The 19,981-nt window shown below is 39.3% G+C and overlaps 1 protein-coding gene across 1 annotated transcript in view; it reads left to right on the forward strand.

The window, feature by feature from the left end:
- The window catches only part of cspg4 (chondroitin sulfate proteoglycan 4), a 69,907-nt gene that overhangs the window by 43,980 nt on the left and 5,946 nt on the right, over positions 1 to 19,981 (forward strand). The window contains exons 4-9 of the mRNA XM_019276661.1: positions 615 to 803; positions 961 to 1,236; positions 5,895 to 6,071; positions 15,122 to 15,320; positions 15,670 to 15,801; positions 17,184 to 17,344. Coding sequence (XP_019132206.1) covers positions 615 to 803; positions 961 to 1,236; positions 5,895 to 6,071; positions 15,122 to 15,320; positions 15,670 to 15,801; positions 17,184 to 17,344 — 1,134 coding nt within the window. The remainder of the gene's footprint in view (positions 1 to 614; positions 804 to 960; positions 1,237 to 5,894; positions 6,072 to 15,121; positions 15,321 to 15,669; positions 15,802 to 17,183; positions 17,345 to 19,981) is intronic.

Consider the following 19,981-nt stretch of genomic DNA (forward strand, 5'->3'; position numbering starts at 1 on the left):
CTGTCCATGTGTAAATCTGAAGCATGACTTTGAATGTTTCCAAATATCACAAATGTCTGCAGTCACAGTGCCCCAATGAAATAGACACATATATGCTATACTTAAAGCATTAGAATTAAACTGTACTCAAATACAATACTGTTTCTCTACTAAAAGTACTAATACAATATGTCCAGTGTAAGTGCAACTTTGAAACACTACTGCCAATTTCAAATAAAAACTCTTTTGCAAAGTTTTATTTGATTTGTATAACCAAATATCACTGGAATAGTTGCACAACCATCTGCTATTTTTGCCAGCTGTGAGCAGTTCCTCTATTTCCATGGTGTTTTGCATTAGGGGACAAAACATCTATCTTCAAGACACTGCAAAAGTTACCAGTTTTAATTTAGTTTAAGTTAAAGCTTAATATTTTTACTACAGACACACAAAATAAAAAAATTAGATTTAAAAAAAAGGATTCCCCATGCATATTTCAGCAGTGTGTGGCTTTCTCCCTTTACAATACATTTAAGAAGTGTGCATTGTACTGTCTGCTATTGACGAAAATGGTTCTTGTCAAGTCAACTGTACACTGTATGTGATGATATTAATCATTTGCCTTTGACTTTTAGGTGGAGCAAGCTGATATTCTTCCTACAGAAATGGTGTTCACCGTTAAAGAGCCCCCTCGTCTCGGCCATGTGGTCAAACTGACAAACAGCTCAGACAGCACAGCCTCGCCTGTCCTTGACTACATTCACTCCTTCACTCAGGAGGACATTGATCAGGGGCGCATTCTCTATGTGTCTGCATCCACCCAGGTTTATTTCTATTTAATTTATTCTGTTGTAGTAAATCATATGAGACAGCATGTTCTTTTTCAAATTCACAGACAAATGACAACCTCAGCCTCCAGTGTGTCAAAAGTACAAAGTCTATTTTTAGCATATCAATAACTTAAACGTTCGTGTCTTTCAGGGCAATGACGGCTTCACAGTGGATGTCAGTAATGGTTTTACGACAGTGGAGGACCTGCACATCTCCGTGAACATCGTGCCCCGGCTCATCCCCCTGCAGACCTTCAACTTTACTGTGAAGGAAGGCCTCAGTAGGGCAATTACCACAGACGTTATTAATATTGTGCATCCCTTCTACACCTCAGCAAACATCGAATTTGTTGTGGAAGAGTCACCGCAGCACGGGGACCTCCGCTACCTGGATGGAGATGAACTTAATTACTTTACATGGGATGAGGTACGTAATGCTATGAAGAAAGCAATGTAGAAATCAATTCAGTTACATATTCCAACAAAGATGTCATCAGAGATGTCTAACTCTTGTACATCACCATAAGTTTAAAGTTTTATACGATCCCTTTCCTCATAAAGCCTCAATGCATTTTTAATCAGGGAACAATTTTCATTGCTTGTCAATGCTGTTATTGGCTTGATGAGCCTCCATATAATGAGGGAGGTCATTGGCTATTAGGCTTTCCCTAATGGTCCAGCTCTTCTCCTCCACATGCTTTATTTTGAAATATATTGTAACATTTTCTCTCACTATTGAATTTGAATATAATTTCTGACATACTAGCATCATCAGAAACTAGCAGAAGTGCCAACAGAAATGTGAGCTTAAATCTTAAGAACAGTGTTTTTCCATCTGGTTTTCCCTTGTTACTTCTAAAGTTTCAAAATTCTGACTCTATTTTGACCACTTACTGATATGAAGATGCGTTGCAAAAAAAAAACAAACTTGAGGCTTTTTGTTGACCAAATAGTTGGTTTTACTAAATTGTGAGCATATGTGAACCACATGTATCGCCAAATCCACCAAAATATTGAACTGGATATCTTTACTTAATATTTAAGGATTAAGTAGATTTGATTATTCATTTCATCAGGGGATAGTGTCCACACAAAGTCCCTGCATTCAGACAAAGATTCTTATATTTTTGTCAGTCTGGGACCAAAAACATCCCAGAAGACCCAAAAACCGAATAATCCATATTTCATCCGGCCTTAATAACTCCAGGGAGTTTAAGTCATGGTGGTTGTTCAAGAGGATTACCACAGCAAAGCGTCGCCATGGAACTTTCCCCAGTTACTACTCAGCTGTTTTGGATTTGTTGTGTTGTACCAGATAGCGAGGGGAGGGGAATCTGGGAGCTGCTGCAGCAGAGTTATCTGGTCTCTCTCCATGTGGTTCAGAGGCCCCAGCTTTAGGAAAATATTAAAAATGCATGAGTAGTTACCGGTGGAAAAACCTCATACATTCTGAAAGGACCACATAGTTTAGTGAAGCTAGTTAGACACGTATCTTATAGCTCCTAGATCTAGCTGTGGTCTGCCTCTGCTCCTCTCTACTTTGCTGAAACATTGTGGAAAAACTGACGGATGCCTTTGGACCGCCTGAAGCCAAAATAAACCCGCCCGGTATATTCCTATAATAATGTGTGAGTGTACACAAATCTCCCGCGCTTTGCTACTGCCAGACCACTCATACTGTGTCTCCAAGATCCCAATGCGCAACTTGTTGTGCACCCTACCGTAGTAGGCTGAGGCTAAAATTAACATATCATCATCTGCCACAATGGAGAAAAGCTTTTCTTTATACTCCTTCTTGGAGACTTTTTTATGTATGTAATCTTTTTCTGTTTTCTTTTATTGTACTATACTCAGAGAATTCAACAAAGCCAGTTCCACCAAATGAGTACCACATTGAAGAAGAAATGTCCAAGTCCTCAGTCTGCGCATTATTTAAACCAGATTGTAATTGTTCCAAAATGAAAGTCGGATGTGTTTGTACTTTTATGTATTGCAGTGTGTGTGTTTTTTCACCAAGTTCAATGCTGTTTCAAGCACTACTGGGTATGTCCCACTCTCCTTCTGGAAATGGACACCGGACTTACTGGTGTGTGAAGTAATTTAGTGCTATAGCCATCAGTTGTGGTGGTTCACTGAGGTCATGTAAGTGTACAGTAACGCAGTGAGAAAAAATGAGTGTCCAATGCAGAGAGAAAAAAAAGATCTACATGAGCATCAACCACAAGAATGTAAAGCAACTCTATGTTCCATGTGGCCCAGATGTGTAACATAACCATCTGAGTCAGACAGTGGAGGCATTTTGCTAACTACAGCGCTGCCCATGATTTACTCAAGCTTTAAACAGTACAGTCATGTACACACTCAGTAACATGCGATGTTGAGTGGGGTCCAACTTCAGGAAAGATAGGAAATCTTTTGCTTCAACGCCCCTTTGCTGTAATCCACTTCAGCTGTCCATCAGGTTCCAATTAGATCTTCAATCCGTGCAGGCATCTTTATTTTTAACTAAGTACAAAATGTTTTCAGAACATTGAGTAAGTGAGCTAGCTTCTACGGTTTATTTTACTAATTTACAAAAACAGTAGGCACATAGAAGCCGAGATTATACATCAATCAAAACTCAAAATAAAATAAATTATGCAGCTGGTATCAAATATTGACATCCGCCTCAATCTGTCTTGGAGTAAAAACCAAGGCCACGTGTCCAACAACCACCCACTGTTTGTTGTCCCAGTGAGCAGACTGATTGTCTTGCTGAGTTTCCCCCGATCAGTAATGATGATGGGGGTTGTTATTCCAGAGGGATGCCAGTCATATGGGATCCATTTGGCACTTCCTGCTCTCTAAAGCAGGTCCTCTCATGACAGCAGCTTACTGGCTTTTGTCTAGACAAAGTTCCAACTGTCCTCCTTGCAGAGAAGGACCGTTGATTTCTGTTAATTTGTTAGAAACTATCAGGAAAAAAATATTGGGTAGGCAGCTTATTTGATCCAGATAGGACAAGAACAGGAATATAGGATACTGGGTGCTGAGATTCCTCTTCTGTATGCAGAAAGTCAACAGAGTTGGCTTGGCCAGGCCGCAGGTGCTGTTTTCCATCTAGCTGACTTGACACTGGATGACTGATTTCTTTGTGCATCTGGCTTCCCTCAAGGTTTTTGTCCCACAAGGGATGTTCTCCTTGTTCCCGTGCTGCTAGACTTTAAGACCTGATTATAGCCTTTCTCTCAAGACTTTGAAAACATGTATTATCTGCTTAGAACAACAAATAATATAGTATGTACTGTACAGAAATTAAGGTGTCTGTAGGTTAGAACAGACCCTTAAACAGAGACGCTAAAAGGAAGAGTTTGACAGTTGATGAGAAGATTCATATTGTGTCTGTTCACTAAACACATGAGGCTACAGCCAGGGGACAGTTAGCTTAGCTTAGCACAAAGACTGTAAACTGGCCAAATTAGCCTGCCAAATCTCAGTAGCATGTTCTATTCTGTTTATTTGATCCATCTTGGCAACAAATTCACAGCCTTTATGCTTAGCTAGGATAACTGTCCCTTGGCTGACTTTTATCAAAAACTGAACTGTTGGTCCTCCCAGCCAAACCTACTATACACCACATCATCAAACACATCAACATCAGAAGTGATTCCCTGTGTCTGGCCCCCACCCGGGTGGTGAGAAACTTAAGGGTTATGATTGATGACCAACTAACATTTTCCAATCATGTCACCTCAGTTGCCCGGTTGTGCCGCATTTCACTTTACAACATCAGAAAAATCAGGCAGTACCTAACTCAACATGCTACTCAACTCCTGACACAAGCTGTGGACATCTCAAGACAAGACTAATATAATGTCCTCCTGACGGGCCTGCCAGTCTGCACAGTGAAACCTCTTCAGATGATCCAAAACGCGGCAGCGCGCCTGGTCAACAACCAACCCAAAAGGTCACATGTTACCCCGCTGCTCATCGAGCTCCACTGGCGACCAGTAGCAGCCCACATTAAATTCAAATCTCTAATGACTACAAAGCTGTCTCCGGTACTGCACCTACCTATCTGAACGCCCTTACACAGGCATATGCTACCTCACGACCATTGTGCTCATCCAATGAGCGACGCCTGGCTCTGACACCTGTTTGTTCAAGGCAATCCAAACTCTTCTCGTTTGTTGTTCCCTGTTGGTGGAACGCACTACCAGTTCCTACCAGAGCAGGGTGTCCCTCTCTACCTTTAAAAAACTCCTGAAGACCCAGCTCTTTAGAGGGACCTCCTCTCCTAGCACTACATGACAATTCTACACCTTAAAGAATCGTCACTAGCACTTACTGCTGCACTAACGCTTCTTATCACACTATACCTTGATTGTTCCCTTTTCTGTAAGTTGCTTTGGATAAAAGTCTCTGCTAAATGATTAAATATAAATGTAAATGTTATCTAACTCAAGAAAAAAACATATTTTACCCAAATTTCCCACTGCTGTTTTAAAAAAGAATCAAATTCATGCTGTTTTCCAACGTTGCCAAAGTTTCAGTGTACAAAGCTATTATGCTTTCCATAAAGTTGTTGGACTCACAAGAGCTAGAGAGGCCAAGACATTCTGACTTTTAGTCCCTAGTCATGAGTCAAGATTCAAACCCTAAATCCTACCAACAGCATCTTTTTATTGGATTTATCCTGTATAGTGTACACCTACGTGTAAAGACATTACACAACTGTTTTCACAAGCAGCGTAGTATAAACAATAACTAAACTATTATTAGCAAAAATATTGGAGTAATAGGTGATGTGGAAATATCTGAGACAATTACAATGAGCATCAAAATATTCAAATCAAATCAAGAGTTTGAGGTGGAGATCATGTAAGTTATGTTTCTTCAAGTTCTAATTGGAATTTGTCCAGGTTAATCATAACATGATGGACCTATGGATTCTCCAAAGCAGTGCTCGTTGGATGTCTGTGTTAAGACACACAGCCACACTGTGAGAATGTACTCACCCAGCCTCTGCCTATTTCATGATGTTTCCTACCATTCAGTTCTGATTCCAAACTGAGTGACAACTGGATCCTTTTTTGTCTTCTCCAGATGAAACTTGGACACATCTACTATATGCATGACAGCACTGAGACCACAGAGGACAGTTTCACACTCTCTGCCTCGGCTTATGAGATTGAGCGCCGGAGCCTCCCTGTCACCATCTCAGTGACTGTCATACCAGTCAACGATGAGCCGCCAAAACTGACACGTAACACGGGACTGGAGGTAATGTTTTGCTCTTTGAACATGTATTTGCTGTTATAGTTTGAGCTTTCCTCTGACATATTCTACAGTGAACTGTGTGGAAAATATTTTATATATGTAAAATTTTATCTTTCAGTTTGTTGGATTTTCCTTTATTACATTTCAACTGATGAGAACTCAAGCTGACACAACCATCATATTGTATGAAGGAGGAAAGAACACACTTTTTATTGTGACTTTTCAAAACAAGAGAATGAATTTTCTTTTTCTAAAAGGTTAAACCGGAGAGAAAATAACCGCTTCATAGCTTCATGTCAGACACAGATCCACCGCTGAGTTCATTCTGGGTTATTTTTGTGGATGACTTTGCTTTCCTTCCTGCAATATAATAAGAAAAACTGAGATAGACAAGTTGTGGGCATCCACCTGTTCCAGACTTTGTATGATTGCTCTGATGCCCACAGCCACACACAACATGAAACGATGCTTTATAATGATTGATGAGATTCTGACATGTTGAAAAGGTCTGAATAGCGTGTGAATTCAGTACACACTAATATAAACTCCAAGAGATACAAGGTGATGGAGGTTTAAGTTGATAAAAAAAAAGTAGTTTTTAGGATGAATGGGCTCTGAACTCTGAATGAACTCTGTAGTCTTCGCTGATCTTTCTCACACATCTATGTTGGATAGTTCCAGCTGCAGTTGCAGTCCACTGTCATGAATCCTGTATGAATTGAGAACTCAATTCACTCCATGCAGCAAGCAAAATGAATGCAAAGAATTTTTACAAAAGGATACTGACCTCACAGATGACGAGGCGTGCTGCATCTTGTACATCAGTGACCTGCACCAGCATATTTACTTAACAAGACATTATGTAGAAGTGAGTTAGTAGATTCTTAGCTTGTCTGCCTCAGAAATCATGTAAAGCACATACAGGAAGTATACGAGGACTGATTCACTATTGTGCGCACTTGATGCAAGACAAGCAAAATTTCAGCTACGTGTGCATTTTAATGCAGGCTCAAATTTGCAGATATCTCAGTTTGCAGTTGAATGGGGGAATATCACAGCACCAGTTCCTGTATCGCAAAGAGATCTGTCTGTTTATCTATCCATAATTTGATTCTAAATAAGCAACTTTCATATAATTATAACATATATAATTTGGAAACATATTTCAGCCTCTAAGAGTATTGTTTATCACAAAGGGCTACATGAAAAAGATTATAATTAATAGATTTTTATTATTGCCCATCCCTGAACATAGTCAAACACATTTATTCATTGAAATGCAGCTTTTAACTCTTCGCATTAAGTGATTCAGTGCCATCAGACTAATGGGGTTGAGTTAACATGACACCATACTGATTTAGAAGTATGCTGGAAATAATAGTTTTGCTTTTATGAGCTAATTCCAGAGGCAGAGGTAGTGTGAGTGTTCGTCTGTGTCAGTGAAGAGAGTAATGAGTTCAAATCAAATATTTATTGGAACAGATCAGCAGATCAAAATGTTTTAAACTGGCTCATATATTGTATACAACGGGCCTATTCAACTGATTTTTAAACCAGGATATGTATGTGGACATTTTCAGCAGCCACTTTAAAACATTTTTTGTTTATTTTTTTAAGAATTTGCCATCAAAATATTGAACATGCTGTACACCCACAATAGTGCAATAGTTTTGTCTGTGGCCAACTCAACTGTGACTGGCTAATCACTGACATGACATCAACTTTTTGTAGTTTTTCCAAAAGCATTTAGAAATCATATATTCCTGTGAATACCTAAAGTGCCAGACAGAGGTACATTTTTAATAGCGGATGTCTGCTGGTTTTATCAGTTATCATTTATCATCCGCAACGGACAGCATGAATTCTTTCTCATGAATGCCCTTTTCTTCTTTGCCAAGATGCAGGATACAAGAAGGGAAGCTACTGCAGCTCTTTCTTTGACTATAGACGAGGGTGTCAGGGTAATACAGCTCCCTTCCCAAGATGCAAACTGCACTTTAGTGTCTATCTCCTGTAAACACACTTTGCCCGAAAGATATGGTGCTTTCAAATATTCTATTCTTTTAAGTACCACAACGCACTCAGTGCAAATTAAACACATTGGTTTGTCATTTGGAGATGGTGGTACTGTTAGAATAAATAAGTACTTGCCCATCCAAACAGGGTCAGATTGATGATTTCATTTAACATTTCAGTGTTGACAGACACAGTCTCAATGAAGCACTTCCCTTCCTGTGACTGTCATTAGGATGATGTTTTGACAAGCTACTGAGTATGGTCTATACTCACATGAGAAAATTATACAATTGCCAAAGTTACTCATTTTGTCATATTCAGATTTATGTATGCTGCGCCACTCAGAGGTTGTGTCTAGGGCCGGATGTAGCCCGCAGGCCACCAATTGAATAGGCAGGGTATATTTCTCAGTAGACTCTGCAGTGACAGGCATGGTTAACCGTCCAACCCAGTTAGAGCGATAAATATCTCAAAGCGAAGTACACAATGAAATCTCTTATAATCTGTCAAAGCCAAAGAGTGTAAGTAGAGACGTACAATAGGAAGTGACATGAGAGGAAAGGAAATATAAAATATATTACATGTACACACATTATTAGACGTTGTCATGAGAAGATCTATCTTTTGTTTTATATTCTTAATTTATAATAGTCTTGCATCTACATGTGGTGCACATATAACTAAACTCCTTCAAGACTGTGTACCTCACATATGTTTCTTTTCTTATAATTAATCTAATCACAGTAATCAATGTTTATGTAAAAAGAAAGGTGTTTATTCAGCAAAATCTTTTCTGTCAGTCATTTCAGAGTGTGTTTGTGGCGTGCTTTCAAGCTGATTTACACATGTCATGAAAGAAAAGTTTGCAGTAGATTGTACTGTATGAGTAGGCAGGCAGTTGGAAAAAGGCAGCAATAATCAGCTCACAGAACTGGAAACCAACTGTGTCATTCAGCCCTCCCTTCTCTGCCTGCGGCTCCGCGTCTCCCTGGCAACTCGTATTTTTGGAAAACCAAGATGGTCGACGAGACCACGGCTTTCTGGCAGAGTAAGGGCGGCATCCAATCCCTGTGCCTCCACCGCTGCGGCTGCACAATGTAACATAATAATATGTGGATGGTCTCCCGGCGCTAGAGCCACGGATGACCCAGTGGAACTTGGATTGATTTAAAGCGGGAAGTGTGTGTGTGTAGTGACCTCTGCAGCAGATGATCAGACACGATGACTAACATGGCCATGATATGGGCTCTGTTCAAGCTCACAATTGATCCCATTTGGCCCAGTATATATAGGATACAGCTGGTCTCGATTAGGGTTTACACTCTGTCTGTGTCTGTCTATGTCTGGTTCTACTCTGAAGAGTCGTCCCTCTGGGTCAGTCTGACTGACGTTTTGACAGTGTAGCTTTTTATTTTCCTCTACATCTATCTATCTATCTATCTATCTATCTATCTATCTATCTATCTATCTATCTATCTATCTATCTATCTATCTGTCTGTCTGTCTGTCTGTCTGTCTGTCTGTCTGTCTGTCTGTAGTCTTTGTATCAACATTTCTGTTATTGCCTTCTCTCTTTTGAGTCTTTCACATTTTTGCAGCCCTCCGAGCTATGCTTGCTATGAATCACAGCCCCTTGTTATTTGTGCACATGACTAGTGAGTGATAGATGAACTACAGTATTTCTCTTTCATCTCTCATCAAAACACTGAGCTCAAGAGACGTTACACCAGGTATTTGGGTGTTTAATCTGTGTCTCAGAATGAAAAAACATTTCTGCTGATAGGGTGCTGGAATCAAAATGCAACACCACCCCATTTCTTTCATGGCCATAGACTGCAGCTCGGTCACTGACACTCATCCTTCTTGTTTTTATAATAGTTTGTGCACTTTTACTCCCCTCCTCCCCAATACAGACTTAGAAACACTCCCTGGTGTCCTCTATACTCAAACCAGCCAAGATTTCAGATGGCTGGGCAGCTTCAGACATCTGGTGCCCCTCAGAGTCTCAAACGTTCAAGAGACAAGAGTGGGTACCCTGTTGAGTCATCATTTGCAGATGGTAACTCCTTCATCAGTGCCTTCAAATAAACTATCAGCCTTTGTGTCTAATCAAATTACATTTGCAGTCCATCCTCTTAGGTGCTAAATGTATTGATTGTAATATAAACCATTCATTTGCAAGGCTGTTTTCAGATGAGCGGCCCTATAGCCTGATGCCTTGCTAGGTTGTAGGGTGGGCTGATGTGGCCATCTAGTGTCAGGGAGTGGGTCTTGCACTGTAAAAAAAAATGTCAGTCAGAATGAGTACTGACTGTACTTTGAACCAGAGATATGGCCTAATTTTAAATATTGACTTTTTTTTTTTTTCCTGGGACTGTTTTAGATTTCTCACATTGAAAGTCAAAGATGCATTTAAGCACAGTAGTTGCATACATGATGATTAGTATTACAAGAATCATTATTTGGGTCAAAAATAAAGCATTGACTGCTCAGTCAAAATCATTTGTACATAGACATTGTTGCTTCAGGTTTCACAGTTGTTTTTGACTTTGTTCTCTGCCTAGAACAAACTGCAGCATGCTCTAAGGTTCAAAAAGTGGCTGCACGATCCTTGGAAAATCCTTGTTCTGACCTCCTGCGGTGAAACACTCCACCTTTCAGCAGTGATGTACAAGTATACTCCAGGACCACATGATATCACTTTTGGAAGCGGGCTCTACGTTCCACAAGGCATACTTCTGACCACATCGATCAGGGATAATGCATGTGGTCAAAGGTGAAACGGGCTTGAAACTTTTATCTAGAGACAAACAGAGGGAAGAGATGCTTTTTTAGTCTGGTGTGAAGTTACTCTTTAAAGTCTGGTTGCTTCAGGGCTTCCAGAGATATGATGATAAGATGATTTTTAAATCTTTAAAAAGAAATACTATAGTTGGCATCATGGCGATACCTTGTGCTGAAGGTACTGTAAACAAATAAAACTATGGCCGAGAAAACTGGCTTTTATCTTGAGGCTTTGCTCAAAATTAAGACCATATTTTCTGATGTCAGGAGATTCTCCAAACCCTTGACAACATCAGCTCTGTTAGTAGGGGTGGTAGAATAATGGTGAGGTATTGTAGCACCGGTTTTCACCTGCAACACTCCTCCCTAATGCTGAGAAATTGAGGTGGGTGGTGTTATTATCAGCTAAGTCATCTCTGCATATCATGTTCAGAGCTACCAGAAGGACTATCAGGCTCTTATGTCTGCCTCGATAAAGAGGAGAGATAAAACAGAAGGAAGGGAAAGCGAAGAGCATCTGTCTCATCCGTGGTGCATGAAGAGATCGTGGGTGTTCTGCCTTAAGGCAAGCAAATCCACTTCCACTTTTCCTAACAGAGTCCAGATTTGGCTCAGAAATTTTCAGGGGTTTCAGCCTCCACTCCCCCTCCTGCGCCATGCCCCCAGTCAAACTATCAGTTTTCTGCAGGCCTGAGATATAAAAATACCCAGAGGAGGAAGAGATTCTCCAATACCTGATTTCACAGATTCTCTGCAGGCTCAACAGCAGAGCGGATAAAATGCTAGCCTATTTGTTGGTGTAGGCTCATATGATGCAGTCAGTTCTACCTGAAATATTGGGGTAAAATGTGGATTGAAGTGATGCATAAATCATCATTTCCAGCATGGATGATGTGACATTCTTCCTCTGAAGGTGACACGCCACCTACTGAGCTCATTCAGGCAGACTACCCCCATTCTGTCATGGAGGTATATGACACATGAAAGGTTTTTGATCCTTCAGGACAGGACTTCTCCGGTCTGCATCCCTCATGGTTAAATGGTCACCAGACCTAATTGCAATCTGGTCTCTGCGGACTCTGTGGGCTCTGCTGCTGCTGCTGACTTCTGGTATCAATCCAAGTTTCACAAATGTTTCACAGAGTTTCCCCTCCAAGCTCCATGGTCCAGGGATTATACCAAATTTAGCCAGCGGCTGACTTCCAAACATCAGCACCTCTGCTCTCCACGCCCTGGCACCCATGGCTGCCCAGTAAGCATTCAAATGACTATATTCAGTGCAGGCAGAGCTGAACACACATCTGAATATAGTGATTTAAATGTTGATGAAACAATAGTTATGTAAGTTAGGCGTCTAAAAATGTTAACCTTTCAAACAGCTTTAGTCTGGTTTTAAACAAGACCTACAGACCTCACTGTCACTTTGTCTCCTGATTTTGACTTGAATTACTCTTGTATAGTTTATATGTTTACTTCTGCATTTATTTTAGTTTTATATAAACTTTCTTTGTCTGTATTTCTATCATTGTGCTGTTGCAACAACCCAATTTACCCTCTGGGGATCAATGAAGGCTTCTCTTGTATTATCTCATCTTAGACATCCACTCATATTTTCCCCAGGAAAATCATCAAACATTCATGTACATTGTAGACTTGCTGCCCACATCCGACCAGAGGCCACAAAGTGTAAAATGAAGTATTCTTTGACAAGCTTCTCCATTAGCTTTAATGCTATAATACTGCTTGTTGTGCTAAATAGTTTCTTTTCTATTTAAACTCATCACACGCGTGAAAAAAATAGTTTCTCAGTTATACAACCTTAACACAGATACATGTAGACAGTATGTGCTGTGAACACTGTTCTGTTGATTTCACTTCAATTCAAACCCTACTCGTCTGTCACCACCACTTACCAAAGTTATCATTTGAGGATGAACAAAGACACAATCAGAGTGTGCAGTGACGGATTATGGCTTTGAACTGTTGACGCAGTGTGTCATGGTGATAGAGCTTTGATGCAGTGTCAGAGTAAATGGGATGTTATCAGTAGTGGACTGTGGCAACTAAATTATACACTTCGCAACACATGTGTTATATTCAACTACTAGATGGGTATGAAAAGACCAGAAATGTCAGAGAGGACCGAAAGAGACAGCAATTTTGTTGGTTTGTTATGTCTTTATGTTTGATTCCACAACATGAGCTGTAAAGAGGATGTAACTCACTTTGTCAGTGTGTAAAAAAAAATGAGGAAATGGGGCCACAATAGCATCATGGCTACTGTGACCCCATGTACTCAGTTCACCATTCTGTTCAAGACTGAAACACCTTGTAGCAACCAATAGTGTAATAAAGTCCAATAATATAATACCTGCCAATAACGTAATAATTTTGGCCATTTTAAATGTAATAAAGGAAATAATGTAATAACATGCTAATAATGTAATAAGTTATTACATTATTGGTGTAGCCTTTAAAAAAATGTTATCCGATAATGTAATAATACATAAATAGGACTGCATTTCTTGGAAATAAAAGATCTTGCAGTTTTTGTGCAGTTTGCTCATTAAAAATAGATACAGTGGATGGCATAGTCGTTATTATTAAGTTATTACATTATTGGCATGATATTACATGATTGGCTTTATTACATTCAAAATGGCCAAAATTATTACGTTATCGACAGGTATTACATTATTGGTTGCTACACACCTCAACAGCTGCCCCCTGACTTGTCATGCTCCCACCTTTTAGTGCTAATTAGATAACTTAACATGATAACATGGTTTGAAATGCTAAACACATGCTAAAGATCAACATGTTAGCATTTAGCTGAAGTGAGCTACATTCAGCCTCACAGAGCTGGCTCCACACTCTAAATCTTGTTTTAATGAATGAATTGTTTTATAATGGTTTGTATATTCAAGTGACTCTGCATTTTCTGCTTTATTGTCTTCAACTGTTAGTGTCTAGATCAATGTTTGGATTAGAGCATGAACTTACATAAATGAAGTATTCAGAGTGCCATTACAGTAAATTAAAGAGAAGGTCCACCCTAAAGCACTTAATCACTGCTGGAAACAGCTGCTGTTAATGTACCATGCCTTTCTGGCTTGCTTCTTTCCCATGGAAAACTAAGCACATACATTATACTGTAATGTGATATCATGTAAAGATTTCTATAGCACAAGTATATTAACAGCAAGTTTCTGCAATTTAGATATCAACAATGAACTTCAGGTTTTTTGAAAAAATGCTGCTTTGACAGGTCGCTGTTTTTTGACTGGAAAACCTTTTGCTCTTATGTTTCTATGTTATTTCTCCATTACTTACACATGAAACACACACGAGTGCCACAAGTTTACATGCGGTCACTGAAAGTCATTAAAGTTAGCTGAGGGAACCAGCACAGAGGAAGACTGAGAGAAACTAGGTTAAAAAAACTTAATTACAGCACTTCTCTTGTTTCATCAGAGAGTACCTCTTGATGTACAGCATGTGTTATACATGTGCTTGTCCGTGCCACACAGCATCTATTAGATTCTAAATATAACTGACTCTGAGCTGACACCTGAAGCTATAATATCAACAACCGAGGCTTCTTCCCTCCTCTTCCTCTTGCATGAGGCATCCTGGGTCTTGATAAATAGGGAGCGAGGGAGGTATCAGAGGGGGCGAATGGTTTTTTTCGAGATCGATACGGACCTCTTACTGCAGGGCACCCTCAGCTCGCACTCCCAACTGATTCCAGCTATTTAAGAATGTCTTTCCGGGGATCTGGCCCATTTCTTTCAATTAATGCTCCTTTCAGCCAGCCAACCATTAGAAGTCCATTAAAGCCCCTCCACCCAGGGAGAGTCATTCAGCCTGCGCTGCTGTGCTCCATCTTCTGATAACAGGAGCGTCTAGACTGCCACTGAGAAATAATTAACCTTTTAAATTGTCACTTTGGAGCTGGATGTTTGTAGGATATTTGTAGGATTTGTTTATTTATTTTGTTCCACTTGGTTGGTTTCTTTCTTTCTATCTAAGAAATCACATTACTTACTTACTTACTCACCAGTACTTTGACCAACTTCCAACAGCATCATATTGTCTTTTATACACTAAGTAGCCTCTGATCATTTTCAAATAAACTCCTGACCTCTGGCTGGACTTCGGATTCCAAACATAACTCAGTCTGAGTAATCTGTGCTGTCTTTTCATCTCTCTCTGTCTGTCTCTCTCTTTACACTGTCTTTGTTATTTCACAGGTTCTTGCTGGAGAGGAAGCTGACATCACCTCCAGCATGCTGAACACTGATGACGCCGACACCCGCGCAGAGGAACTGGTTTACCATGTCGAGTTGCTGACCAGTGGGATAGTGGCGTTGAAAGAGTCACCTGAAGACGAAGTCCTGAATTTCACACAGGCTCAGATAAACAAAGGGGAGGTGATCTTCATTCATGAGGGTGAGGCCACAAGGTTCAGAGTACAGGAACTATCTCATACATCGCATATACTGTCATACTTCTGACTGAGTTTTTGATACACATGAATCTATGACCTTTACTGACCTCTGTCTTTGACTGCTGGAACTACAACTGCATCTCTTAACTCTATCACCTTCTATACTGAATGAAAAGTGTAAATTTCATCAGGGCTACGAAGGTTTGGCAGCTTTCAAATTACATAAATTAGAAGCAGATATTATAAAGTAGTATGATATAAATTAAAATATAAGAACAAAGAATGAAGAAACTAGTTCACAAACTGAGTGAGCAGTGAATCACATCCAAACTCCTCTGTCTCTCCGTCCAGGTGAGGAGTCCGGTGGTTTCAGTTTCACTGTGACAGACGGAGAGCACACGTCTCCTCTCTACCGATTTGTTGTCACAGCCAGGCCTCTTACCATCACCATGGTAACGCAGGAGGAGCTCATGGTATTTCCAGGTAAGATGCTGATATCCTTCAGACATAGTCATTACAGCAAGCATTAAGAATTGTTGTCATTTTAATTTATGTCAGATGTGAAAAATGTTTTACTTAAGTCATGACTGTGTAGGAACCAATTCTGGATTTTATTTCTTTCTGCAAACGTTTTTAATCAAAACCTAAAACTCCTTTTAACTACCAGCCAACAAATGTTTTTTCTTTTTCTCTGTGGATTTTTAACAGAACATAGCAATTATATATTTTGGTATGCAGATAAGTCCTTAAATTATATACGGTAGGAAATCCACCAAGTAAACATATTCATCCTATTATATTCAGGAGGTAAGGCAGATCATGATCAACAATACAAAGAAACATTTCTTCCATTTAATGTAGTTGGTCTGGGATGTTTGTTTGATGCTGATCTTATGCAAAACTCACACAGAATATAGATATGTATGTCTATGGATTACCATTAACCACTTGTGTAAAAATACATATTTTTAAAGCAACATTTTTTAGTTACATATTTTCATGTCTCTATTACATCTGAAAATCCCACACACTTAGATGTAATATTAATTTTGTGTGTTATTAAAGTGTAATATCGAAGATGTTGGACTGTAATGCAAGGAATATTTTACTGACCACCAAGACAATAGCACAATGGACTCACTTTAACTTCCCACGATTCAGTCAGTTGCTTTGAAGACATTTATTATGTTTATCTGAAACATGCTGAAATGGTATGTAACAGGAGCACAAACAGAGTAAAGCCATATCAATACAGCAAACTCAATGATTAATGCCAGTCATGCCGTATCTATGCTAAGATTAGCCACTACAAGCTACTGGTCATAGCAGACCAAGGAAGCTGCCCTGAGTGTGTTCTATCAGCTTTTTATTCATAAGAGAATCATTGTGTTCTTAGAAAACATTCATATATTAGCATTATATATTGGCAGTCAACACTTGATTTGTTGTTCCAGAGCAACAACAAGAAGTTGTCACTTGTTTATAGTGGTTAAATAACATTCCAAAACTAATGAGCGTCAAGTGTCAGCTCAGGGAATAAGTTCAGCTCTATAAATAATAAACTTTATTTCTATGCATGACATAGCAGATGAGTTTGAAAGCTTGAATTAAATTTTGGAAATGAAACTCTCACCATCAGGAAACTCTTCTGCACGGTGATGTGCATCACTTACTGTAACCGCTAAAGTTTGAGGCAATTCCAGACTTCATTTCACAAGCTCGGCTACACTTCAGGCCATTTTCCACAGAATCACTTCAGTACTCAGAGTGTGTGTGTGTGTGCATGTGTGCGTGTGTGTGTGTGTGTGTGTGTGTGTGTGTGTGTGTGTGTGTGTGTGTGTGTGTGTGTGTGTGTGTGTTCACAGGAACAAGGAAGCCTATCACAAGTGCCAATCTGGGGGCTGTAACCAATGAAGATGGAAATGAGATAAGCTACTCACTGATCCGCCCACCTCGTTATGGAAGACTCATCCTGGCCAATGACAGGAACCAATATGAGGAAATTACCAGCTTCTCACAAACACAGGTAATTAGTTTTTTCTGTGTGTGTGTGTGTTTACTTCTTTAAGGAGGCATTTAAGGCATTATTTTTATTATTTATTTTATTCATTAACCTTTATAAAAAGAAACTATTAGTTGAGGTGTAAAAAGTAAAATTAATCAAAGCATACGTATACACACATAAAAAAAAAGATTATGGCAGAGAACCAAAGGCAAAAAGCATCTTTTGATTTTCATCATTTGCTTCTTTTCAAATAAGGTTTAATATTTCTAGAAATAGTAGTAGTAGTTGGTGTAACTAGGCATTCAGAGCTGAAAGAGGCACTATAGACCATCAGGCAGTCACATAAGAAGACATTTGATCTATAAAAACATTAAAATATTTGCATCTCTTAATTTATCTGAATACTTTTAAACATCTGCACAGAATCATACTGTTATTGTATATATTTGACTCAGCATTTACTTATTATTTAGATCATAGAAGTCAGTGCGATAAAGTCCAGACCCAAACTAGTCTGGACAGCATGAGTGAGACACACCAAAATATTTTATTAAATCAAGCTCCCAATTAAAAAAAAAAACTCCTAATTAAATGTTTGCAATATGGGGTGTGGGAATCAATCAGCAGTGTATGATGTGCATGAGTAAAAGCAAAAAACCCAACAAAACTGAAAGTTAGTTGTGTCTGTAGGTGGGAGAGGTGAGCTTAAATAGACTGTGACACACTGTGACTAGTGCGGTAGTTTGGGAAGTATATGCATAAAGTGTGATATAAACCATATGAAACGTATTGGAGTATATCAAAGGTCACTTTATATACTCCATTATATCTCATAATCAAACTTAATGTTTGGTCTTAATTTATACAATCATATTTAATCAAGGAGAACATTACTATAGCATGTACCTCAGGAAAAAAAGAAGCCTGGAATCCCTCCACAGAGATAACGGTGTCAGAGGAACTGAGACAGAGGCTCATAGTGCTGGGCCTAAGAAGTGTTACAGGATTATTATAAAACCTGAATCAGGCCCATAACACTGTGTTACAGTTTAGAGTTTATTCTGTGTTTTCTGTTTTATTTTGTAGTTCTACCCTGTATGTGTCTTGTCTACTTGTACTTCCTGCCTTGTTTTCCCGCCTGTTTTTTCCTGCCCCTGATTAGTCCTGTGTGTCTATTTAGTTCTAGTGTTTCCTTTGTTTGAGTCTTTACTCTGTGTCTGTGCAGTGTTCTTGTGTTTCTGGGGCTTGCCTGTGTTCCTAGTTTTGGTTCTTGGTTCTGGATTTTGGTTGTTGTTGTTCAGTTTGATTTTTTTTTTTCTTTTAATATAAGTCTGTGTCTGCAATTGGGTCCAATCCTGAATGTGTCGGCCGCTGGTATGAGCTATCTATGCGGTTGCTTAGGCCCACAACTACTAGGGGGGTCACACAATAACTTGGACTTCCGTTGCTTGCTTCTTGCTTTATATGGTGCTAAGCTGACTGACTCGCTCAGGGACCGCCAACTCTCCTGCAATGACTGTGAGACTCACACAATTAACCCTTTTTTTTAATATGCTCTCCGGCTGCATGTATTAACCTACACATTCATATTACTCATTTTCCTCCTGATAGTCTGTGCTGCATGGTGTTGCTTGCCTGTCTCTGTGCTGTCTGAGTCACAACGCAACAAAAGAAAATTGTTTTGGGCCACTAAAGGCAGAGTGCCGGCCCTGAATATACTGCAACTGTACACACACAGCTTTTTGACTTTCAGTTAAGCTCTGCTGACAGTATGATCGTTCATAAGATAATATCCTCCTAAATTAAGTTCATACATACATACATACAAACATCAATAGATCACTTGTAAATGGCTGCAGTGTTTCACTTATCCATGACAGCATATCAAGTATCATACACACATTCCTCTTCTTCACCAGCAGGGGGCCTCATTGAACGTGACACAGTGTCATTGTGATGAGAACGCTCAGCATTAGCACAAGCGTTCATGCTGATAAGCTGATATGTCCCACTGATGTGATGGACAATGTGAGGATTTAAATATTAAAATAAACACTGTGGGCACAGACAAAGAATAACACCAAACAAACAGAGACACAAAATAAGAGATTTCAGTGAATTTATTACATTTGTATTGGGCAAAGTGACCTCAGAGTGAATAGACAAGAGGACATTTCAGCCTCTTTGAGTCTGAGTGTGATAAAATAGTTAAAGTGTTTGAACACTTGCTGTCTGTAAAACAAAGAAAAACTTCTATCTTTCATAGTTTGCTCAGATTACATCACTAAAAGAAAAACAAACATTATTGATGGTATTTTTTACCATTTACTAGATTTGGTTTAGGATTATGGACTACAGTATTATTACAGGTCTGCTAAGGTGGCAGTGTGTTCTCACTCTCATCTCCTGTTCTTGACAACTGACCATGCTTGGATGAGCATGAGAACAAATTATTCTCCTGCAAACTGCTCTGTTTAGAGTGCAAAGAAAATGTAAAAGCACTTTGCGCTGAAAACATGATTTGAGGTTTATGGCGGCATGTTTGTGCATTTATTCACACATGAATACTCTTGATTGTATGTATAAAAGAGAAGGAGAGAGTAAAGGAGAAGGAAAGGAGAGAGAAAAGAGTTTAGTTTAGGACACAGTGACCTCAAG

Source organism: Larimichthys crocea, chromosome XVI (assembly GCF_000972845.2).
Source record: "Larimichthys crocea isolate SSNF chromosome XVI, L_crocea_2.0, whole genome shotgun sequence".
Lineage (NCBI taxonomy): Eukaryota > Metazoa > Chordata > Actinopteri > Sciaenidae > Larimichthys > Larimichthys crocea.